Source organism: Gopherus evgoodei, chromosome 23 (assembly GCF_007399415.2).
Source record: "Gopherus evgoodei ecotype Sinaloan lineage chromosome 23, rGopEvg1_v1.p, whole genome shotgun sequence".
Taxonomy (NCBI): Eukaryota; Metazoa; Chordata; order Testudines; family Testudinidae; genus Gopherus; species Gopherus evgoodei.
The window spans coordinates 8779464-8805246 of NC_044344.1; the positions used below are offsets into that span (position 1 = coordinate 8779464).

Sequence of the window (25783 nt, forward strand, 5' to 3'; positions counted from 1 at the left end):
GCTTAACAAAGAGAAGGTTAAGGGATGACTTGATTACAGTTTAAGTATCTATATGGGGAACAAATATTTAATAACGGGCTCCATCTAGCAGAGAAAGGTAGAACATGATCCAATGGCTGGAAGTTGACGCTAGACAAATTCAGCCTGGAAATAAAGGTGTAAATATTTAACGATGAAAGTAATTAACCACTGGAACAATTTACCAAAGGTTGTGGTGAGTTCTCCATCACTGACGATTTTTAAAATCAAGATTGGCTGCTTTCCTGAAAGATCAAACTTCCCCAAAATAATTCCTAGAGTCTATGATCTAGTCTGACCTCCTGAACAACACAGATGACCACAGTGGTCCTTTCAGGCCTTTGAATCTATGCATCCACCCAGCTTCTTCTCAGAGAAGAAAGGATGCAAGTTCTAGGAGGTGGTTTGGATCAGTCCTTGTTTTCCATCCCAAACAAGTTGGCTCATTCCTAGGATAAAGCCCATCAGAAAGCAGATTTGCTCCTGCTTGCACATGTTGTAAATGCATTTCCACAGCTTTTCTAACAGGAATGTAATCACAGCTTCCCATGCAACACCCACCCTGCTGTCTAACACATATGGGGTGTGTAAAGGTGTTAAATTTCTCCTTGATTGTGACTTTTCCTTCCTGTTTTGATCACTGAGAAGCGTGAGCAGCTACAACATAGAATTATAATGTGGGCCTGACAGACACACACAGGAAATTGCAAAACAAAGGCCTATTCTGCTCTCACACTTAGGAGGGGGTTACTCCAGATTTATACCAGACTGGGTGAGTCAGAATCAGCCCCAGAGGCTTTGGTGTTGGCTGCAAACAATTCGTCATGTTTTATCATTCCCTCTCCACACAGATCCAGAGTCCCACTCCTGCTTCAGGCATAATGCAACCTCCACCTGCAACATCCTCTATAAGCCGGTTACACCATTGTTGTCTATTACATGGATTCTCGCACCTTCCTCTAAAACAGGCCTGCACAACATACAGCCTGCGGGTCGCATGTGGCCCCCAAAGGCTCACTGTGCGGCCCACGGCGGGATTCAAAAGGCTCTGAACTGCCCGCAGCGGCGGGGAGCCCAGAGCCCTTTAAATCTCAGCCACGGCAGGGATTCAAAAGGCTCTGCGCTGCCCGCAGCAGCGGGGAGCCCAGAGCCTTTAAATCTCAGCCGCAGCAGGGATTCAAAGGGCTCTGAGCTGCCCGCAGAGATTCTCGGCCGTGGCTGAGATTTAAAGGGCTCAGGGCTCCCCGCTGCCATGGGCAGCCCAGAGCCCTTTGAATCCCGGCGGCGGCTCCAGCGGATGCGCTGGGGTTGAGATTTAAAGGGCTTGGGCTCCCCTCAGCAGCAGGAGCTCTGGGCCCTTTAAATCCCTGCCCCAGACCTACAAAGCTCCGGGTTCCCGCAGCTGCCGGAGCCCCGGGCCCTTTAATTTGACCCTGAGGGCTCCCAGCTAGCTCTTCAGCTGGGAGCCCCTGGTTGATTTAAAATCAAGTATCACCTCCTCATCCCCAGCCTTCCTTTTTGGCCCACAGCTGTTTTGGTGGGGCAGCACTGGGAAAGGAGGGTTTGTTTCTGCAGGGCTGGGCGGTGCTGGGGCAGAGTGTTTCCGCTGAGCCGAGGGAAGGGGTGTTTCGGCCCTCAGCTGTTTTCTTTGGAGTAATGTGGCCCTCACCGCTTTAGGAGTTGTGCAGGCCTGCTCTAAAAACATCTGGACTTTTTCCAGTGTGGAAATGCCTCTAAGCCGTATAGTCCAACGGGCATTTCCCGTACTAAGAAATACTGTAATTTTAATGACCACTAGAGGGCATCCTACACAATGAGCCTTTACGAAGCCCATAAAAACTTTTCCATGGACTCATGGACTGGGTTGGATTGTGCCAACCCTACAGGAAGACACGTTTCTCTTCCAGGAGCGTTTCTGCCATAGCAAACGAAAGACATTTGATTAGATCCCAGTGTCCACCTCTTGGAAACACAGCACCATAATTCAAGGGCAAACAGGTGCAGGGGGCCTCTCTCTGTGCTCCACTTCTCTCAGCTAAAGAGAAGCCAACCTGCTGCTGTGCAGTCAGTGGCAGGGTATTTCCACAGCAGCGCTGGGTTGGCAGGAGGGGCGTGAGAAGTGGGTGAAAGCTGGCAGGAGTGTGGCCCATCTGCCACGGACAAAGAGCGCGGCCCATGGGAGCAGGAGGAAAGCTGCGCACAGCAGGTTCAGCCACCTCAACTCCATCGTCAAAACCACCACAGAGAACCTTCTCCCTCCTCAGGCCGGGTCACGGCTGGTGGGTGGTCTTGCCCTCGGCTGCCGCCGTGCTGTTTATTTAACATTCATTTCTCTGAGGTTGTGATCACAAAGGAGGCTGTGAAAGGCTCTGGCTCAACTGCCCCGGAGACCAGAGCCCTGATTTTATCTACAGGATGGGCACAGCAGCAGCACAAGCTCCCCCACAGGCAGTGTCCCTTCCTAACCCGCCTCGGCCCCAACCTGATGGGGCCACACCAGGCCATGGGAGGAGTTCAATCCTCATGGCTCAGTGAGTCTCTAGCCCAGGACAGAGGCCTCATTGCCACGGGAAGGGCTTGGATGTGGTCTCCCATCCATTAGGAACTGCACAGAGATCCACCAGCTCCTTTTACCTCTCAGCCAATCGGTGGCCTCTGTGAGAGCCCCTTTCAGTTGCTATTGCCCTGGGCAGGCTTTGAACCACTGACCTAGGGCCAAAGGCCCCCAGATCAGTTAACCCCACCCCCCGCCAGCCAGAAGCCTGTCCTTGCCTGCTACTGTAGATAAATAGGGGGCTTGAGTTTCCCAGCCCCTCCTGTCCCTTGACCTTGATAAAGGCAAACATTTAATAACATAAAAACCATCATCATAATAGAAGCTGTTCTCCTCCCACCCACCCACCCAATAGCTTATCCCCTGCAGCAGCTAGAGTGGTTAATGTATTTGGCTGTATCATCAGCATTAAACTAATCAACAGGACACAGGGTTTACCAGGAGTTGGAGACAAAAGCGACATTGTTATGAATGTTAAAAACAAGCAAGCTATTAATCTGCCCCTGGGAGTTATCACTGAGTCCCCCCTCCCCGGCCTAGTTTTAATCCGCAGGGTCTCATGGCAGAGTAGCTAAATCTACATCGGGGTTATATAACAGAGCCCAGGAGATGGCAAGGGCATGGAGGTGAAAGATCCCAACCTCCACCGTGGGACCAAACTGGGAGAAAGATTCAGGACCAGTCATTCTAGTGCTCAGCGCCCACCAGCAGGGCTAGGTTTTCCCAACCGCCTAGCACCTGCCATGCTGAGAGCATCTGAAAAAAAAAAAAAAAAAATCAGGCCTCCCATTTCAGTGCCCTTGTGTGCCACTGCAGTGGGCCCGCTCCGAGGCCTCTCCCAATGAGAGAGCATTTGCAAATGGCGAAGGCTGGACTGGATGGGTTGAGTCTTTCACTGTTTTTTTTTGCCTCCTTGATTTTCCATCTCATCGGGGCAACTAATGGGCATTCACAATGTTAAATGCCAGCTGAGCTCCCTGGCCGATGATCAGGTATCTTCAGGGTAAACGTGTTCAGACTGAGAAATGAACGAGATCTATAAGCTGAGTTTAGCTTAGCACCTAAGTAGCCTTCTAGGAATTTTACAGAAACGATGGTTCATATGCTTACTCCCCGATGGAGATAAATAACCATTAGTGGCCACCAATCTCTCATAGAATAAGCATAAACAGCCACAGAGGTAATAAAGCAGGCCCATGCTATCAGTGCACCACACAGTACATAATTATCTATTCTGCACATATGGATCCACAGATCTCAAAGCGCTTTCCCAATGTAGGTGTCGTTGTCTCCTTGGTACAGATGTGGAAAGAAAGGGACAGAGAAGTGCGTTAGCCAAGCTCACCTAGCTGGTCACTATCGGAGACAGGAATCCGGATTCCCAGGCTGGGACCCTGTTCACTCAGTCCATATGTCTGAACAGCCTAGGGAGTAATCTTTGACTCCTAACAGTCTAGGATGCATTCAGTGGCAACCATTCGTGAGCACACATCAAGGGCCAAAGCTGAGACTTTAATGTGATTCTAGGGGCAATGACCTTTCCGCGGACACATGGCACAGCCTCAGAGTCCTAACAGGCTCAGAGGAGTTTGGATGGGCCTGCCTGTACGTTCAAACGCCCTCCGTTACACCATGGAGATGAAGAGACCTATTTCTTGCAAGGCAAGTGGGATTCATCTAATCAATAAACCTCAGCACGCACAGCACCATGGGCAGATGGCACCGTAAAGAACCCTGGCCAACAACCCTATACAAACTGCCCCTGGTATGGGCTGGGGCAGGACGAGAGGAATTCGGATTCTCAACCCCCCATGTTACCTCAGGAACCCCAGACTCAGGTGCACCCTGGAGAACTGCTTATGACTGAGGCACGAGAATGGGGCTGGGGTTCTCATGGCTCAGTCATAAGCGGTTCTCCAGGGTGCACCTGAGTCTGGGGTTCCTGAGGCAACACAAGCATCTCTCCCCAGAGGTTGCCCCCTCCCCGTGATCGCACCCAGCTCGCTTGTCAGGGGTCTGCCCCACAAATAGCACAGTGGAGCAGCAGGGGATAGAGATCAGGAGAGAAAAGAGAGGTGGGCAGAGACTGAGTGACCCTCCCTCAGTTTGGCAACACGAGGGAGGGGCTCAGAAAGGGTGAAGGTAGAAACAGCCTTCCCTCAGCGGCTGTGTGCAGTGTGTACATACACAGTTTCCCCGACACATAGTTCTTAAAGCGGTTTGAAAAAAGCAGCAGGGAGGGTCTCAACCCTCACATCTGCCATCCCTCTGCCCAGTAATTAATTCTGCCACCCAGTCCCCACCAAATCCGTCCTGTCCCCCTTCCCCTCCCCCAAAATCAATTCTACCCCACCCTCAGCCTTTGCCTCCACATCAATTCTGCCACTCTGGCCCTTCCTCAGTCCAGCCACCCCACCCCCCCCCCCCCCGTGCCTCCTGTAGCTCTCAGGGCTCCTCACCCCTCTCCCCCGTCCCAGGCCAGGCCTTGCGGAGAAGGGAGGAGCAGATGCTCCCTCCTGTCCTTGCTGCTCACATTAGGGGAGGGGGATGGAGCAGAGCTGCCCTGAGCTGCAGGGTTCTTCCCCCCCTCCTGTGAAAATAGCTTCAGGTTGGGGGGGGGGGGGAATCTGCCTGTGTCCTGTAGCAGCTTTGATTGGTTGCTCTGCCCCAGGAGACGGGCGCGTGGGGTGGGCAGCCAATCAAGGGCTCAGATTCACTAGGGAGCTGGAGTTTCTTCATCACGATGAAACAGGCTCCAGCTCCGCCAGAGTGAAAGAAGTCACAAGAGGTGGCAAAGCCAACTATCCACTTCCTCATCTTCCTCCCCTCCATGGTCAGCTCCGCTGTGCTGGAGGGCGCAGCCAGTGCAGCCCTCAGGCTGGTTAATGAGCCCAGCCGGGCTGCAGCAGAACCGCCCAAACGGCTGCAAGGAGCCAACAGGTTTGCATTTAAGCTCAGCAATAGGTCACTGGCTGCTCAACGCTTACACCGGTCTCTCCTGTGCCAGCCTTGTTCCTAGCCCAGCTCCTGTCCCATTCCAGCTCTGCTCCCACTCTTTGCTTGCCTTCTGGGTCCTGCTCTAACCACTAGGCAAGACTGCCCAATCCCTGACATCTATCCCACTCCCTGATATTGTGTGTGATGGGGGCATGGGTAAGAGGGTGAATAAGTTTGCCTAGATCTGCATCTGCTTATGAACTCTGACCCGGACTAACAGCTCCCTCTACTAGAAATGGGTGTGTGTCTCGTTCTCCCCAGGTCCCTATCCAGGAACAGGGTACAGGTGACTGAACCTCCATTCCATAGGATCGTCCAACATTCCCATAGCTGCCTTTCACATCCCGAATTGGAGCAAAAAGTCAAAATTTTGACATTTCCTGCCTCATGAGAATTCTGAAAAGTTTGTTTCAGAAACACCAAAAGGCTTCATTTCAACTTGATTGATAGATCATCTCATTAATAAAAGCTGAAACATAAAAGTTGAAGCAATCAAGTTGACATGAAACACTGGGGTACTTTCCCATTGAAATGGTGGCAGAAATCAATACATTCCCATGAAACATTTCAATTTCATCCAATCACATTCCGGTGGAAAAAACTCTTCAGTCACAAAATGTTTGACCAGCCCAAGAACAAGTCGTGGGTACCAGCACCACTCTTGCCCACCGGAGCATCTGCCAGCAGGTAAAGCTGGGAGCCATTTGAAACACTTTCAAGCCTCCTCTTGCCTTTCTCTCCTGAGACAGCAGCGCAGTCAGCTGGCTTTGGACGTGAGAGCCTGGCGGTTTTACACAGCTCTGGGTAATGAGCATCAGGCTTCTGGCGCACAGGTGCCATTACAGCTTCACACCATTTAAAAATATCCCAGTAACATGAAACCAGCGAGAAAGCCGGGACCGTTCTCCCCCTGCTCAGCACAGATGCCCCATCAGATCCCACACCTACTGCTCACCAAAAGCGTGGCAGCAGCAGTAACCTGGGCTGGAGCACAGATTTTCCTCGCAGTGAGATGGACGTCACGTGGACTCGGGGGGGTGGGGGAACTTAAAGGGTGAGGGAGGAAGCTCACACACACACACACACACACACACACACACACACACTCTCCCTCCCACGCCCCCCCATGGAAATGTTTGTGTGACACCTTTCCACTGGATGTTTTGCCTAGAGTGACTCAAAGGAGCACGGGCAATGGGATGAAACTAAGCAGAGGAAAACTGACCCAATCAAGGAAATATCTGGCGGCAGTGGCTGGAATCTGGAAGTGCCAGAGATCTATTGGGAGTGGAAGTCATTTGAGATCAGGCTTCTCCATACTACTGAGGAATCCCTAGGGGACAGGTCTGTGTTGGCCAGGTAGCGGGAGCAGGAGGACTAGGGCCTGGATGGACAAAAGAAATTAGGTGCCTACATCTCTGTTTTAGGCTCCACTGAAACACACAAAATGAATCTGGTAGTTGCCTAAAAACTCACTCTACACAAGTTTTTGCAGGAAAAATTCCCTAGATTCCGATTTTTCTGCCTCTGAGCATGTGCACAGCTGCCCCCCCCCCCAGGTGGGCAACACTCACCTCCCAGCTAAGCCCCAGCACAAATCACAAACCAGGGAAGATAGATGCACAGCTGCCTAAGTCACATACAGGGCTTGATCCAGTAGGTTTGCTCAGAGGCCACCTACCAGGTTGGACCCTTCAAGTGAGTTCACACAAAAGAGCCAGGGGAGCAGAAGAGGAAGAGAAAATCCCTCATAACTTTCACCCCAGTGGTTATGGTACTTACCGGGGATGGGAGACCCTGGGTTCGAGTGCCTCAGTGCAGCCCCCCCTCCCACTAAGGATAAGGGATCTGTGCAATCAGTTAAGTCCAAGGCAGGCTGCAAAGAGATTTCACGGAGCTGCGTGACTGGGCAACAACGTGGCAGATGGAATTCAGTGTTGATAAATGCAAAGTAATGCACCTTGGGAAAACAAGGCCAGCCATACATATAAAATGATGGGGTCTAAATTAGCTGGTACCACTCAAGACAGATCTTGGAGTCATTATTTATAGTTCTCTGGAAACATCAGCTCACTGTGCTGTGACAGTCCAAAAAGTGAAGAGAATGTTAGGAACCACTAGGAAAGAGACCGATAAGACAGAAAATATATCATAATGACACTACATAAATCCAAGGAACACCCACACCTTGAGTACTGCATGAAGTTCTGCGCTCCCCATCTCAAAAGAGAAATGGGAATAGGAAAAGGTACAGAGAACTGCGAAAATGATTAAGGGCATGGAACAGCTTTCCTATGAGGAGAGATTAAAAAGACTAGGACTATTCAGCTTGGAGAAGAGAAGACTCGTATTCTGTCTCAGAGAGGTCTATACTATCATGACCGGTGTGGAGAAAGTGAATAAGGGAGGGTTATTTACTCCTTCACATAACACTAGAACCAGGTCACCCAGTGAAATTAATAGGCAGCAGCTTTAAAAACAAAAAAGGAAGTACAGTACTTCCTCACACAATGCACAGTTAACCTGTGGAACTCATTGCCAAGGGAAGTTGTGAAGGCCAAAAGTATAACAGGTTCAAATAGGCAAGTTCCTGGATGATAGCTCCATCAATGGCTATTAGCCAAGATGGTCAGGGAGCAACCTCATGCTCTGGGTGTCCATACCAATGATTGCCAGAAGCTGGGAGTGGATGATGGGATGGATCACTCCATGGTTGCCTGCTCTGTTCATTCCCTCTGGGGCACCTGGCATTGGCCACTGCTGGAAGACAGGATACTGGGCCAGACGGACCATTGGTCTGACCCAGTGCGGCCGTTCTTGTGTTCTAACAGGGATCTGCCACCTCTCAGGCGAGTCCTCTAACTATTGCACACCGGGGTATTCTGACATGGGCTTCCCCCATTCTCTCCTCTTGAAGCTGTTACACTCTGGCTAACCAATTAAAAAGTCATTAGAGCAGAGGACTGGCTCCTAATGTGGGCGCCTGGGTTTCCCACATTAGTGGCAGGTGCTGTAACCGCTAGGCTGAAGGGTCATTCTCCTGCTTCTCTAACCCAGATGACTCCGAGGGAGAAGAATTGAGGGGAGGGGAAGAGACAGAGAGCACAAGCAGGACAATGACTAGTGGTTAGAGCACTTACCCAGGATGCCCAGGATCTAGTCTCTCTGCTCCAAAGACTTGCACCCTGCTAACAAGAGTCTGCCCACCTGCCCAGGAAGTCATGTTCCCAGCTACCGTGCAGCCACACCCAACAGCACCTCTCTCTCTCTCTCCACATTCATGGTAGAGGAGAATCAGCACCTAACAGTGATTTCTAAGGCACCTAACCATCTGGCATGGTGCTGGTCAGCATCACAACACCTGCTGCTTTTGGGTACCCAGGCCTTGGTAATCTAGTCTGGGAGTTTTCCTCATCCCACCCCCCGCAAATGGCTATGGTCCTGCTTCCTTCCCATTGCCCTCACACTTCAACCTTAATGGCAGGGCCCCCCGCAGCCTGGCATTCGTATCCCTCTGAGGCTGCTCAGGTCCCTTCGATGCTGCATATTGCCGATGGGGCACTCGAGTGGCTTTGGCCACAGGGAGAAGGGCGAGGGAACCAATCCCACCCCATCAACCCCTGGGATCCCAGTCAACTTCCAGCCAGACCAGAGGGGCTGGCAAAAGGCAGCCTAATGTGAGGCTCCAAGGCAGTGAATGATGCTGGATAACATGGGGCCTTTTGGCCTTTCTGTGCTAAACCTCTGCAGCCCTCAGGCATTAATGCAGCTTAGCTGGAAGCTGGGCACTGAAATTGGCAGCAATTAAACCGAGTGTCGTGACGCCATGGCACTCCTGAGAGCCCAGCCGGGCATAGCCTACGCACCGCTCTCCTGTGCCCCAAAGGGGACAGGGGTCCTTTCATTGGAAATAGCCTTAGTGTGCACACCACATGGCCAGCTTCACATGCCCTCGCACAGAGCTTGGGGGCCCCAAGCTGGGAATTCCCAGGGCCAAGCACCCCTGAGAAGCCTTGAGTCAGCAAGTGATTTGGGGCGGGGCTGGGTGCCGAGCTGGTTTCATGAAACAGAGGCTCTTTGGGCCAAATCCGGGGATCCTCTCAGCCAAAGCTCCCACAGATTTTTGCAAGCATTTGGGGGCGCTCTGCCCCAGTCAGGATCAGGGGAAATGGAGTGAGGCCCCAGGATGTGTCCTGCAGAGACTAGAGATGGGAAAAGACTGCACCATCTTCCAGCGCTTTCCACCCCTAGGTCCAAAGCAGGCAAGTGCCACAATCCCCATGTTACAGCAGCAAACTGAGATAGAGGGAAAAATGACTCACCCGAGGTCACCCAGCACAGCAGACTTCAGGCTGAAATACTGCTGCCAAAAGTCTGTGAGGCAGATTAGTACTGTAATGAACCAGCTATTGTATATGTGCAGTGCCCTCTGCAGGACTGTATTGGAACAGCTCACCTATGTGTCAGACACCCTACACTGCTAACAGTGAATAGATATTCTCCTTTAGTTCAAGTGATAGGAGCCAGGGAGCAGAGTTCTCTCCCAGGGAAGTTCCTAGTGGCCACTGTGTGTAGCACAGCAACAAATATCACTGCTCGATAGCCTTATAATGGTTTTGGTAACCTGATCCTTGTTTCACAAAAGGGAAACTGAGGCAGAGCGGGGACATGGTGCCACGCCAAGGTGAGAGTCAGTGACAGTGCCAAGAACAGAACCCTGCTCTCCCAGCACTGCTAGACCTGATCCATATCTCACAGCTCACCTGCCTCTCCCGTTAATAAGGAAAGAGGAATTTCACAGCATTTATATTGCATTAACCGAGCCCCATAAGGCTGGAGCTGAGGGGGTTTGTTACTCAGCAGGAACGATGGACAGATTCTGCTCCCAGCAGCAGGAACGTGTCATTCTTTGAGTCCTGTTTGGCGTCAGATGCTGGAGTCAGACACTGCATCAGTAACTGCGTACGTGCAGCATGGGAAGAGAGATGAAGGCAGCCACAGCCCCGAGTGAGGTCACTTCAGGTGGGGACCAGCCCCAGGGACATAAGTGAGTGTTTCTCCGTGACAGAATCTGCCTGCAGAAGCGTTAAAAGGATAAAGATGTCGAGTGTGGAATTCATCCCATGTTGATGGACGGGTCAATGCGGGGACTGTTCCCATGCCAAAAAAAGGTCAGAGCCCTCTCTCTACTTAATGACTATCCTGCCAGGCAGGGAAACAGAAATAGCATGGGGTCCCTTTACACAGGCCCCTGGCAATGCCAGGGCCTCCCAAATTTTGCTCAACCAAGGGCCACAAAAAAGGCAGTGCACCAGCTGCACTCAGCATACAAGCAGAGTGCAGGCTCCCAGGAGAGAAGCAATTCTCAGATGCCAAGCTTCAGCGTGCATCATGGCTTGGCCATGGCCTGAGCCGTAGTGTCCACAGGGTTTATATATTGGAGAAGGGAGCTAACAGAAAGGCTGTCTCGGAGTTAGCAAAGTAGTAGCTACAATTACCACCGCCCCTGTTCCACCCTAGAGTGATTGGGAGCAATGTGATCAACCGGCTACAATTATTTAGATTGCAGTGGCACCTTGGAGACCCAGTCACAGACCAGGACCTCACTGTGCTTGGTGCTGTACAAAACACAGCACAAAGAGACCTGCCTTCCCCAGAGAGCTCACAGCCTATAGTATTCCCAAGCCTTAAGAGATGAGTCAGACCACCCCAAAAAAAACACCACAAGATTGTAAATCTCAGGATTGTTAAGCCAAACAAAAAACTGCCCAGTAAATGCTGGGTTCTTTTTATTTGCCTTCTGAGGTTGTACTCAGGCCAAGTTTTCCACTTTCTCTGCAGCTAGAAATGTTACTTTTTAAAATGAAAGCGGAGATGCTCTCATATTCACATGACTCCAGGCACTGGGGCTTTAAGGAAAGCTCCCAATATCACAAACTTGTAATAAAATTGAGAGTATTCAGCTGGCAACATGGAGATATCCGAGCTCTGTGGGCACAGCAGCTCACCCTAGAACTTGCTTGGAGTAATGCACCCACGCCGGCAACCTCTACGAAGCTTTGTAGAAGAGATGCGGCCAAGGTGCTTGAATTGGCCCTGCCTTGGACCCTGTGCTGTCACTTACATTGGTGCCAGGTGGCTGTGAAATGCTCCCTAGTGGTGGGAGTGACCGGGGAAGGCTGAATTTTAGCTCACTTTGAATGGTGTCAATGACAACACATGGTGCCAGGCAGAGGAGACGCAGGCCCCGGGGAGGAGTTAGAGGTGGAAGCATTCGGGCTGAGTACCCAGGTACAGCTGCTTCCAGGAGTGGTCGGATGTGCTCAGCTTTAAGGGCCTAATGCCCCGCTTCAAAGACACATTGTAAACACCAGGAGCCTTAGATCAAGCATCACATCGGTCTCCCTTCACTGGTTCTGCCTGGATCTCCACTGAACTCTCATATGGTCATTTACACCTGTGCCGACCAGCTGTAAAATACAACCAAACCAGTCACCTGGTGCAGATAAAAACTGCTGCCCAGAGTGCTGGGCAATGGAGACTCAGGTCTATTTTCTCTCCCAGAGTAAATTCAATCCCCCCTGCTGGAATCCAATGTCTCCTGGCTGCTCAGGGGCTCTAGCAACATGTTGAAAAGGTGTTTATTCAACAGGGAAACCACCAGGACAGCTTCACCAGGGGATAGCCGTGAGAGCATTGCCAGCAGGAAGGATTTCTCTCTGTACATCCCATCTCTGGGCTCAGTGTAAGCAACCTGGGTGGGAGAGCTCCTTGCTGTGGTCTTGTGCTGTGGGTTACCCCAGTGCGAAGTGGGTGTGAAATACTGCCACCCACTGGATGCACTGGGTAGGTGGGATTTTGCTCTGGGGCAAGTTACAACACAAGGGTGCAAGGCAACCTTCCGGCCCCTACTGCAGCAGTGTGGCAGGGTAGCATTTTGCACGTGGTTTGCACTAATACAGATGATTGTACAAGGTGCAAGACAGAGAATCAGGCCCTAGTGCATCCAAAGCAGTTAGATGCCTAACTCGGCACTTAAATACCTTTGAGAATTCAGGCCTCGCTGTTCGACTCCAGCATCATTTGAGAAGCCAACACAGAGCTTGGAAAAGCAGCAGAGCAAGGCAGATGCTTCCCTGCGGGAGGCCCAATCGCAGAGAAGAGATGCTGTGGAGTTCCCACCACTCATTTTCTCCCCTCCCCAACCTGTCTCAGGAGGGGAGGGAGTCCCAAATGAAGTGAGTTTGCTGAGACCACTGCAATCCCTAATTCACAGCCCCATTTGGCCCTACCACTGACTGTCTCTGACCAGTGAGGACTAGACCTGGGATAACAGAAGGTCAAGGTGGAGGAACATCCACCAAGCTGGGGTAGGGTGAAGGGCCAGGACCGGAATAGCTGGCTGTGCTGCAAATTATAACTGCATGAAGGAGGCTGACACACCAGCTGCCAGTGGCTTTAGCTGGTGTCACCAGTTTCATATTCATAAGCATCAGATGCCTGCAGATTACAAAGAAAACCACTCCACGCTAATAGAGGCTGCCAGCTGCTGCTCCCTGGGCTATGGCAATATTTCACCCATGTCTGGCATCCCTCATCAGCAAAGGGAAAAATATTCTTATTCAGGGGCCTCCCCATCCCCTGCCTTTGGGCCTGATTCTCCATTGGCCCAGCCCTTGGGCAGTATTTGCATCCGTGCAAACTGAGTGTGAGCTGGGCACCCAGTGCTGATTTCCACCCACTTTGCACAGCTACAAGAGACAATGCAACGTTCAGGGCAATGGAAAACCAGGCCCTGTTTCGTCCATGCAGAGCCAGCCCACATAGCCTAGAGCTGCATCTGAATTAGAGAGTGCCCCTCAGCAGACACTGCCACCAGGGTCTGGGGGATTCCCCTCTCACAACCCCTCTGATTCCCTCCCACCAGCTTGCAGACCAAAGCCAGCAGCGCAGCATCGTCGCTCAGCACAGCCCCGTGATGCTTTTCTGGAAGCCCAGCATGAGGGCTGCCTCAAGAGGGGTTTAGGCCTGGGCAGTGGCAGAGTTTGGGGCCCTCTGAGGTGCAGGAGGGAAAGCAAATGCCAGTCAAGAGCATGAACTGTAGCAACAGCTGCTCCTCCTATTTGCAGGAAAGCAATCTCTCAGGCTGCCTCCATCTCTCGCCTGGTGGGGGCACATTAGAGCAGAGCTACTCCCCGTGGTCCAGGAAAGGAAGAGGCCAGGAAACACAGTGTGAGCAGGGATGGATGGGCCTGTCACCCTTGGCGGCTCCCTCCCTGCCATGGGAGCTGCCTGAAGCAAATGATCTTGTAATTAACCTCCTGGCTTTCCTGCTTGGTCACTGTCAGGCATCTTGTAAGGAGATTAACTTTGCACCGATCGCTTGGCTTTGAACAGGATGAATCAGGGATGCTGAACCAGCCACGTCCAGGCTTCAGCTGCTTTCCAGTGGCCGCAGGACCTGGTGCGGGGCAGATTGGGAAGGACCCGTCCCCCACATACTCACACTTCTCCTTTTACCCCAATAGGTGCTGCCTGACAAGGGACTCTGAGGGTAACACTAACCAGCTCACGCCTCTGGCTGCCGCATCCCCCCTCCACCCACTGGCTATTGTGACCGCTCAACATGAGCTCACTGGCTCCTGGGAGATCCCTTTTAAAGCACCAGGCACACATGAAACTCAGGTCTGAGCAGGGGCGGCTCTAGGTATTTTGCCGTCCCAAGCACGGCAGGCAGGCTGCCTTCGTCGGCTTGCCTGCGGGAGGTCCCTGGTCCCACGGATTCAGCGGCACGCCTGTGGGAGGTCTGCCAAAGCCATGGGACTAGCGGACCCGCCGCAGGCATGCCACCGAAGACAACCTGCCTGCTGCCCTCGCGGTGACCGACAGAGCACACCCCGTGGCTTGCCAGTGCCTGGAGCCACCCCTGGGTCTGAGGAAAGCCATTCAAGCCACCCTAGCGAGTTTGCAGATGAAACTAAACAGCCTCGAGAGCAGCGTGGACTCCCCCACCCCTACCCATCCCAGTAGGGTGTTGACTCCCAAGCCTAATGGACTTGCCAACACCCCTCATTTATTTCACTGCTGACCCATTCAGCAACCCTCTGCCATTCCATCTAGAGGAGCATCTCCACTAACAGACACTAGAATCAGTATTGTAGTAGCATCCTAAATGCCCCAGTTCCAGGCCCTGTGGTGCTAGGGGCTGGACAGTCAGAGAGAGAGTCCTTGCCCTGAAGAATTTACACTCTAAGTAGACAAGCAGAGGGAAAGGTGAAGCATCTTGTCCAGAGGCACCTGCAGGGTGGGGAAATAGACCCACAGCTCATGCACCAATGCCTTTACCCACTGGACCACACTGCCTCTCGAGCAGCAAAGCTTGTATCTTGGGTAGGTCTCTAGGTACCAGTAGTAAGGGATGCATGTAACCACTAGGATTCTACAGCGCTTTGACCATGGAACGGCAGATCCGTTACAAGAGCCAAAGTGACAGATGCTAAAGTCAGCAATGTCAAGTCCTCTCAAAGTGAGAATGCAGAGGGACAAGGTTATAAGCATCGTCTCTCCACCTTGCCCTCCGATAGCACCTTTCATCTGAGGACATCAAAAGGCTTTTCCCAGCAACCAATCCTGAAGCAACCCCCCCGCCAGTGATGTGATGAAGGGCAGGAGGAGGAGGAGGAAATTGTGACACAGCAGGTCAGTGGTGAAGCTGGGAATAGAACCCTGTAGTCCAAAGGCTTGTCTACACAGGGCCACTCAGGAAAATGAATCCAAATTAACTAAAGGTGTGAATTTAATTCCAAATGTGAGCATCCACACAGGGGTTTAATATAGTTTAACTAATCCACTTTAAGGTAAGAAGGAGGCCCTGCTATCTTTGCGGTGCAGAGCAGACCTGCGCCTTTAAGAATTCATGATCCACCGACTTACAAAGAGATGGTGCCACCTATGAGAACTCAGTAAACACAATTGAGAAGGATGTTGGCAGGTGGAAGTCCCAGTGGAATGGGAACAATGACAGCTGCCAATATCAGTCAGCATCCTGCAGTGGTAGAGCCCAGAATAGGAGTCATGGGAAGGATCCAGAGGGGAGATGAATTTGGTGGGTCTGCCTTCCCGTTCTTGGCAGGGGAAGCTGTCAGCCCTGGAGCTCTTAGCCGGAGAACCGCTCCAGGATGAAGAGCCCTGCTTTTCAGAGCACCGGGGAGCAGGTGAGGTGGCTTTTCTTGCCACACCTGTCCTAATCAGCTCCCCTCTCTTGCAGAACAGCACGGGTCTGGAGCCAGCCATAAGGAGTGCAAGTGGGAGGAAGCAGAACTTGCGACAAGGGATCATTTTTGTCTGTACAGAGGATGCAATGCAATACTACATGGCAGGAGGCGTTACTGAGTCAGATAGAAGCAACAGACTTGGATGAGAAGTTCTGAGCCCAAGCAGCCCTTGCCCCATCACAAAGCCCATGTGTGGAACTGAATTCACCAACTCCGAGATGGTGGGGATCAGGGGTGCTGTTTAGACCTGCCCCTGCATTCCTCTGATGCAGCCAGTGTTGGAAGGGGGATTTCTCACCCTTTCAGGAAGTTCCACTGAGTGAACCAATAGAGCTGGAAAGATCTATTAGATTACATGTCCCTGAGATGGGTAAGCAACCAGCCTCTGTCTTGTGGCATCCTTCCTCTGATGGGCCATTACCCTGTACTGATCCACCCTGTCCAAGGGACAGCTGAGTCACACATGTCAATGGGCACACACACACTTTTTGCTTCTGGATCCAGTGCAAATACCACACCCCTCCCTCACAGTTCTGATGCTCATCGCAGTTTTCTCGGTGGGTAAATGCCAGCAAGCAGCATAGCATGCAGCAGTGGCTCCTTTCTAGTCAGAGGAGCGGCTGTGTCTCCACTAGGTATCACCGTGGCTCCGGCAGGCCGTAAAAAGCAATGCAACGAGCAGGCAAGCTGCCGGGCCGGCTGCACTGCAGTCAGAAACAGCAAAGCCAGGAGATTTGTGGCGACGTTATGAAAAAGGAAAAAAAAAAAAAAAAAAAGAGGATTATTGGATTTGGAGCCTCTGCTGTGTAATTAAGCGGCAGGTCCCTCGAACGCAGGCCCCTTTCTTTGCCGATAAGCCCCATCTATAATGGGCTGAACGCTCACAGGCGGAGCGCTGCGGGGAGACAATGCTCCCCTCGAAAAGCCTAGTGCCAGTGGGGCAGGGTTTAAAAATAGACATGCTTTCTTCGAGGCATTTCAAAAAGCGGCAGCCGCTCTCCCAGGTTAAGTGCTGAGCTGTTGAGCTTTTCTTGTGGCCAGCAGAACACCGCACAGAGAAGAAGGGGGAGGTTAAGGCTGGCTCAGGGCACCCTGGGGTGGGGAAAACCACTGGGGAGAATTTCCAACATTCTCATACAGTGGTAACACCAGGGAGCCCTGGCCCTCTTTGCTTCTAGCTCGCAGGGTCCATGCAGGTGGTTGCTGAAGACTCACCTCTTCTGAGAGAGCTTTGGTGGTGCCTCTGTGAAGTGAGTCAGCCCAGAGGGTTCCCAGCCACTTCCTAGTGGACAGGGGTCCCTATTGCCCAGAACCAGCCAGACTGACCCAAGCCAAGGAGCCAGTTAGTGCAACTCAACAGATGCCACAAGGACTGAACAGCCCATGGAGGCAGAGCTCAGGATCAGCCGGACAACACGGTGCAGAATAGGAGGAGCTTCTATCTGGATAAACAGAGGGCACCATTCACCAGGGCTGTCAATCTGGCATCTTCCCCCAGTATAAAGCACAGGAGGGAGGGGCATGCTGGGACCCAGGAACATCAGGGGCCAGAGTTTCAGTGCTGGACTCTTTGAGTCACCCCACTCCAACTTAACTGGGGATGCAAATCTGACTGCCTAGACATCCGAGCACCCAGCTGTGCCTATAGAAATGGGGTCAAGTCTCCATTACAACTCAAGCCCTGAGGCCCAGACAATGCAGTGGCTCGGTCGGGCATACTGCACCAGTCCGGCCTCGCCCATCTATCTGGGCTGCCTGTAGTCGGAACGTCACTGTAGCTGTGGTTTGTCAGTTCAATAGGCACCTCAGGATTCTCTCTCCCCCGGTGGCTGCAACCATCAGTCTCTGGGCAGGGCTGGCAGAGAGACCTTTCCCTCTTTAAGGAGCCCTGGCAAACACCGAAGGCAGGAGGAAAAATCTCTATCTACAGCCTCTGAGCAACTCCGGCCACCCATCCTGTAACGTCAGTGCTCTGGCTCTCCTCCTGCTGCCACTTGATCGCACTGTGCTTGCACAGGCTGTCTCCCCAGGGCCTGTCTAGCGGAGATGCTGAAGGAGCTCTGCACCTTGCAGGATCAGGCCCTTAAGACACACCTATGCTTGGCTCCTCATAGTCAGTATGCACTGTCTCTTTAATGGGAAGAAACCCCCACCCCTAGGGCAGAAGGACACAGTAGATCCTTCTGAGAAGACAAGACCCCTGTGCCCCAGTTCCCTGGCTCTTAAAGGGAAAGTGCAGGGCAATAGACGCTACCCTGGTCACTAAAGCTGCTTAGCGAGATGGGCAAATCACCAAACACCAGATTTTAAACTGGAATAAGAGCAATTAAGAACCCTGCTAGAAGAGAAACTCTGATGAGGTCTGTGTTACTGATGCGTGCAGCAAGTCATTGGTAATGGGAGGCCTCCAGGAATGCAGGGGGAGCAGAATCCAGAGCTGCAGGAAGGGAAGTGTTATTTCCCCTTGGTAGGAAAGTGGTGAAAGTCACCCTCATTCAAATGGGGACAGCATTCACTGCGTGCTAATCTGGGCCATCAGCCTCCTGGCGCACGGCAGCTCTTGCTGACCTACAGCAGTGCCATGCCGGGTCACCCAGACAGTGAAACAGAGACAGGTGAGATGAGAGGTGCTGTGGCCAGCAGATAGGGCATTGGGATGGCAGGCAGGACACCTGGGTCCTAGTCTAGGTATCTAAAGCACTTATACGTGTCCCCCTCACTTCTGTCTTTAAGGCCTTTAGCTTCACACACTCCGGGGAGGCAGGGCCGTGCGATTATCCCCATTTGACAGACGGGGAACCAAGGCACAGAGGCGGAATGTCTTGCTCGATGTCACACAGGCCAATGCCCTTCCTGTCTATTCTGAGCTTCCCTGCTGCATGACCTTGAGCAAGTCACTTAAGGTCTGTTTTCCTCCACCACCATCACCACCCCCCCCGTCCTCCTCACCCTCCATCTGTCTAGTTGTAAGGTCTTCAGGTAGGGTGACCAGATGTCCCGATTTTATAGGTATGGTCCTGATTTTTGGGTCTTTTTCTTATATAGGCTCCTATTACCCCCCACCCCCTGTCCTGATTTTTCACACTTGCTGTCTGGTCAGGTCACCCTATCTTCAGGGCAGAGGCTGTCTCTGGCCTGGTGTTCATACCTAGAACAATATTCCCCACCCCTATATCTCCACTGGGGTTTCAAGGAGAAAAAACGAATAAGGTACCTTGGGCTGTTTACAAAACAAGATTTGCATATCTAGCGAGTACCTAATGTTCTAAGCCCTCTCCCAGGGGAGCACCTATCGGCTGTGGCTGGGGCTCTGTATGCTGCCTCTTTGCAGCATCAAGCCCTCAATGTTTAACTAACTCCCTGCAGCATTAGAATTAATCACCAGCATTTCCCAGCAAAGCTTCGTTTTCATCTTAATGTAATTCCATCTGCGCTCACACAAGCCACCTTCTGCTGGGGGGAAGCAGAGCTTGGAACCCGCTGGCAGAAGGCTGCCTGGGTATAGCGGGACCGCGCTGGCCGAGGGGAAGCGGAGCCGTGAATTAACAGTCGAGTTTCTGCTCAGTCAGTGCTCGCAGGGCTTGATCCAAAGCCCACAGACGTCAGTGGGTGTCGGCCCATTGATTTCCAGGGGCTTTGCATCAGGAGGAAGTCCAAATAATATCACGTTCTCCTGCTTATGTAACGCACACACCTGCTGGGTGTGATGTTCTGTCTCATCTGGTGGCACCGAGACCGACAGACAGAGAGAGAGAGATCAAATGAATCTGCTCTACAGCCCTAGCTAACAACCAGCTGGATTTCAGCTCATGCTGTAGCTGCTCAGACCCGAGGCCCCAGGTTCAATCCTGCCTGCTGACAACCAGGGTCTGTCAGCGTTACATTTATACCCTAACCAATCAGATTACAGGGCAGAGCCATGGCCCATCCTGTAATGTGCATCGAAAGTCTTGTTTTTGCTTTAAAAAGCCCCCTCTCTCCCCAGCTGCTTGGGTGGAAGGAGGAAGCCTTGTTTGCCACAGCTGGCGTCAGAAGACTGGCAGTGCAGCAAATCTGAGCCCCATCTCCCTGACCAGAGGAGTCAGCTACTCCAGGGGCAGCAGGATACAGTCAGAGCCCTCCCTGACCCCAAGGAGCCCAACTTTGGGCACTGCACCCATGGGTGTATTCTAAGGGAGGAAGGATGGTGCAGTGGTTAGGGTGCAAGTCTATGACCCAGCTTCCACTCCCTGCTCTTCTCCAGACCTCCAGTGGGTGACCTCGGTATCTCTGTGCCTGTGGACGAGCAGATGTCCCTTCAGCTCATGCCCTCGAGGCAGGATGTGGTGTAGCAGATGCCCCTCATCTAGGGCTGACAACCGCTCTGGCCCTGTAGTGGTCTCCTTGGGACAAGGCCAGCTGGCTTTTAGCCCCACCCCTTCTGGGGTAACCAAGTCCAACCCACAAGAGTCCAGTGTCCTTTACCTCAGGTTTCAGCCCCTGATGCTGGGCCCCATGGGCCTTCAACCCTCAGGGTTTGAGAAGTTCTTATCCTCTTCTGTCAGGGGGCTTTGCACCACTTGCCCCATGGGCTGGTGGGGTAACCCCATCCCTCTCTCTCCTCTGGGTTCCAGCCCAGAGACCCCATAGTGAGCAGGCAAGGTCTGTCTAGTCAAAGCCATCCCTGCAACCACCCTCAGCCTGTCAGCCAGCCTTTCCCATAGCCCCTTCCTGGGCCCACCATGTACTTGCATTCTCCTCAGGTGCCAGGATGTCTCACTCTTCTCAGGCCCCACGGCCTCTCTAGGTTCTTTCAGAGCTGGGTTTGCAGGGCTCACCCTTGGAGTCCTCCAACAAGTCCCCCATGAGAATACAGACTTCAGCCACTTCTGGTCTCCTTAGGCTCCAGCTTTTATCCCTCTCAGGTGCCCCTTTGTGTCACTCCTCACTCAAACACCTCCCTGGGCTGCCTCTTTGGAGGTCTAAATGCTGCTAGAACAAGCCACTAGCTTAGCAGCTTTGCTCCATTTCCTGGCCCCCTTGAGAGAAAAGTCTCAACTCCAGATTTCCCACATCCTCTTCAACTTAGTCCACTGTCTGCTACCCAGAGAGGATGCAGCATTCCCTACTTCAAGGTGGGCCCCCTCTTTTTGTACTAACCACCTGGCTCCTTCCCCAGCTAGCACTCATCTTTAATTGGGCCTGGCCCACCCACCAGGTGCCACCACTAATTAAGCTCCCCAGCTCCCCTTAACCCTTTCAGAGCCAGGGTGAGGCATACACCCCATCACAGCACCTCAGCTCCCGTCCCTGCAACATGGCAGTAATTGCTCTGCCCTGCCTCCTGGAGAGTTATGAGGATAAAGGCAGCTGTGACTGTGAGGTGCTCAGATACTATGGGACGGGGTCCAGAAAGGGAGATAGGTTGGGAAGTTCCAGGACTGGACTTTGAGGTGTGAATCATTGGCGAAAGGCTCTGGGTCAGAACCTGGGATCCCAAGCACAAGGTGAGTTCAGTCCAGAAGACTGCTCAAGACCTTCTGTCGCTTTAGAAATAGACAACACTTCAGGGAACCTTTCCCCAGCCCAGACTCATGTGGGGCAGCCAGACTAAGGATCCCATTCACAGACTCAGTTGGGGAGGCCTCTTTAAAATGGGCCCATTGGGTCTGATCCTGCCACTTGTGCAGTATGGGACTGATCCTGCCGGAGGGGGAAATGCTACAAATTGGAATGGTGACACGTGCTTTGCATCGGCGTAAATAACACCACAAGGCGCAGGGTGATGGAGGACCAGGCCCATTGGATTTGATTGTGTGTTCTGGATGCTCAGAATGGGTGGAACCTGATCACAGAAATCCCCCTCCCCTCCCCTGCAAGCTTGGGCTGCTCTCAGATCTGTGCATCTGCTCTGAAACCCAAGCTGCCATGAAGGCAGAACTGGGGCTGGTTGGTTACAAGGTGTCACTTTTGGAGAAAGCAGAAGACAGGGCCCTTATCGCAATGAACGGGAAAAATCAGGACTGAGCAAAGGAGCCCCATAACGATGTTCTCTGTGATCCCCATGACAGTGGCTGTCATACCCCGCCCCCCGTACTGCTCCCCTCCACCACCCCCAGTCCTGGGATCTGCAAGCAGTTCTACCGTGTTTTCAGTCCAGTTCAAGGCCAGATCCTGTGCGGCTTGTGTGACGAAGTGGGAATGTTCTTGATGTGTTATTTAAATGCTGAGTGGGGAGTTGTGCTGCCTTGGGGAAGGGAGGATACCTGAGTATGTAACCTGAGAACCCAGGACGGGGGTTGGAGGCCAGGTAACACCTCTGCCTGGGAAACTGGACAAAGGACACAAAAGCTGGGGGAGGAGCCGGGGGGAGGCTGAGTGAGAGGCTGGAGGGAGTTTCATTTGGAGCTGGCTGGGAAATGGAGAGGGGCGCCCCGACCAACAGGGCTGTGGCCTTCCCAGATGGACCTAACTAAAGGGGGTCCTGTTGTCTGTACCGGCAAGACCTGTTTTGGACTCTGTTCCTGTCGTCTAAATAAACCTTCTGTTTTACTGGCTGGCTGAGAGTCACAGTGAATCGCAAGAAGCCGGGGGAGCAGGGCCTTGTCTCCCCCCACACTCTGTGAAAGTTTGCTCCTCGACACCCCGTTGGTGAGGGTAGAAGGTAGCCCTCCTCATTTTAAGCCTCTCAAGGCAGGGTCCTGGGGGCTGATTCTGCTATTGTTCACTCTAGGGTAAATCAGGAGTAGCTTAGGGGAAATCCGTAGAAGTACATCAGTAGGAGAGGAGAATCAGGCTCGTCTGTACAGAGGGAGACCAGTCCACAGTGCTGCACAAATAGCAATCATCTCCCCCTAGCAAACAACTCTTAGGATGGCTACCCCTGAATACACCCCCCCACCTGGCTACACACAAGGCCCAGTAATCCAGGGATCGCCCACGTGGCTATTTCAATGAGGAGCTCTTACTGTCTTTCCTGTAGTAGAGGATCTCTAGCTTGCACTCCTCGGATCCCAGCAAGGCCTGAGTCAGCTGCGCGATGGAGTTTTTGGTGGTCTCAGGCCCGGTGAGGAAGTCGCAGGTGCAGGGGCGCTGCATGACCTCCACCCGGGAGTAGCCGAACATCTCGCAGAAGCCATCGTTGCAGTAGATGATGGCGCAATTCTCCATCTGGGCATTGGCGATGAGGAACTTGCGGTCTGCAAAGATGCATGGGAAGCAAAGGGTTCAAATGAAGGTGACTGCCCCCAAGTGAACTTCCTAGCGGAGGACGTGCAGGTGGGAGTGACAATAGCTTCTCCACCTGCAGAGCTGGGTGCAAAGATTTACCTGGACACCAGCCTTGTAGTCTTCATGCAAATAGGGTGTCTGAGGGCAAGATGTTTAGATTGTAAGCTCCTTGAGGCAGAGACCATCTCTCCCTACTTGTTTGTATAGCACCAGTACTGTGGGACCCTGATCTCAGCTGGTGCCTATGGGTGCTATCAGAATATAAACCATTGGGTTTCCCCAGCACCACATGGGATATTTCTTTAGCTGAAACAGGGCTTCAAGGGGCTTTGTAAAACCATCACCCATCTGGGTGATGTCAAAGCACTTGACAGATATTAAACATGGCAGAATACCTATGTATATGATCTCCATTTTATAGAAGGGGAAACTGAGGCACTGACAGGCCCGGCGACTTGCCCAGTGTAGCAGCAGCAGGACTGGGACTAGAAGCCAAAACAGCCTGACTCCCAGTCCACTGTGCCACTGCCACCACTAGCAATATTCCAAACTGCCTCCTGCTTTCTCTGTATTTCCCTCCCCATCATTGCAGATGAGCGAGACAGCTGTGAGCACAGGGGTGCTGCGATGGGATGCGCCAGCCCTGTGACAGGCGCTTTCTCCTTTCCTTGCTGGTGCAGACAGGGAGACAGAATGCATCCGCTACTTTCCACTGGGGAGTCTGGCCATTACTTTAAGACAAATAATAATAATAATAATAATAAAATGAAGCAATTAAAAAAAATGAGACAAACCCTCAGGTTATCTATTCATGACCATATTATTTATTGAATAGTGCCTAGAGGCCCCAACCAGGATCAGGGCCCCAGTGCAAGGTGCTGTACGAATATATAGTAAGAGTTTGTCCAGCTTTTACAGTCCAAATGGACAAGACAAAGTATGGGAGGGGAAACTGGTACCTGGAGGGGTGACGTAATTTGCTCAAGGTCATACAGCAGGTCAGTGGCATAGCTGGGCGCAGACTGCCAGCTAAGGGCCCTCACCACTAGACCACACTGTCTCCTAGGATTGTTGCCTACAGCCCATTGTCTGGCATGTTGCCCACTTTACATGTTCTGTGTGATGTGGGTCCCAGCCCTTCCCCTTGGGAGATTTTTCCACTGTCTAAGAGTTGTCGGCGCCAGGGAGCTGCTCCTGACGTTCAGTCTAAGAGGAGATTTTGGTGGAGAAGCAGCAGGTGCTTCCTGGCCGTGAGATCGGCTCACCCGTGGGATTGTTTCCTGGGGGAGCAGCAGAAGCCCCATCAGCTGTGACCTTTGAAGTTAGACGGGACCAAACACAAGCACACATACAGCAGGGAATAATCTGGCATTTGCCAGGGGAAGGACTCAGGGGAAGCGGCGCAGGCCGAGGGATGTGCTGGCCGCTGCTTCCCGCAGCCCCCATTGGCCTGGAATGATGAACCCCGGCCAGTGGGAGATGCGATCAGCCGAACCCGCGGACGCTGCAGGTAAACAAATCATCTCGACCCACCAGTGGATTTCCCTGATGGGCCACGTGCCAAAGGTTGCCAAACCCTAAGCTAGACCAGTGGTTTTCAAACCTTTTTCCTGGTGACCCAGTTGAAGAAAACTGTTGATGCCCATGGCCCAGTGGAGCTGGGGAGGAGGGGGTTGGGGTATGGGAGGGGCTCAGGGTTGGGGCAGAGGATTGGAGTGTGTGGGTGAGGGCTGTGGGGTGGGACTGGGAATGAGGGGTTCAGGGTGTGGGAGGGGGCTCTGGGCTGGGGCAGGGGGTTGGGGTGTAGGAGGGGGTCAGGGCTCTTGGCTGGCAGTGCAGGCTTTGGGGTGGGGCTGGGGAAGAGGGGTTTGCGGTGCTGGAAGGGGCTCTGGGTTTCGGGGGGCTCAGGGCTGGTGCAGGGGATTGGGGCACAGGCTTACCTCGGGCAGCCCCCGGTCAGCGGTGCAGGAGGGGTGCAGAGGCAGGCTTCCTGCCTGTCCTGGCACCGTGGACTGTGCTGCACCCTGGAAGTGGCCAGCAGCACATCCAGCTCCTAGGCGGAGGTGCGCATGTGGCTCCATGCAGCTTTTGCCCGCAGGCACCGCCCCCCCAGCTCCCATTAGCCAGAAACCGGTCAATGGGAGTCTGGAGCCAGTGCTCGGGGCTGGGGCAGCGCATGTGGCCCCATGGCCCCCCAGCCTAGGAGCCGGACCTGCTGATGGCCACTTTGGGGCACAGCTTGGTGTCAGAACAGGTAGGGACTAGCCTGCTTTAGGCAGACAGCACCACCAACAGGACTTTTAACGGCCCAGTCAGCAGTTAGCCACTGCTCCCCAATGCCTTACATTCCACTACCCAGTACTGGGTCCTGACTCACAGTTTGAAAACCACTGAGCTAGGCTGCCCCTGACCAGTGTTTGTCCTTAAAAACCTCCAACGATGGAGATTCCACAGCGTCTCTAGGCAATTTGTTCCACAACTCCCCTGCCATCGAGACAACAGACCTGGAAGTCATGGGCTCAGGGAAGCCTTTGAATGACTCCACAGAAGGCAACGGGTAAGGGAAGGGGTTGGCCTGCTCCATCAGTGAAGGTTCCTCTGTCTGTTGCCATTCTTTCGCTCTCTTGGGAGGCTGTCCTGAAAAGCTCAGGCCGACGATAGGAGAGGATTAGAGCACACATCTCATCTCCTGTCCTTCATGTAATCTAGCGAGGTAGAGGCCACAGCTGCT

The 25783-nt window shown here is 52.8% G+C and overlaps 1 protein-coding gene across 1 annotated transcript in view; it reads right to left on the reverse strand.

The window, feature by feature from the left end:
• The window catches only part of KCNH6 (potassium voltage-gated channel subfamily H member 6), a 95522-nt gene that overhangs the window by 66513 nt on the left and 3226 nt on the right, over positions 1–25783 (reverse strand). The window contains exon 2 of the mRNA XM_030541678.1: positions 22791–23021. Coding sequence (XP_030397538.1) covers positions 22791–23021 — 231 coding nt within the window. The remainder of the gene's footprint in view (positions 1–22790; positions 23022–25783) is intronic.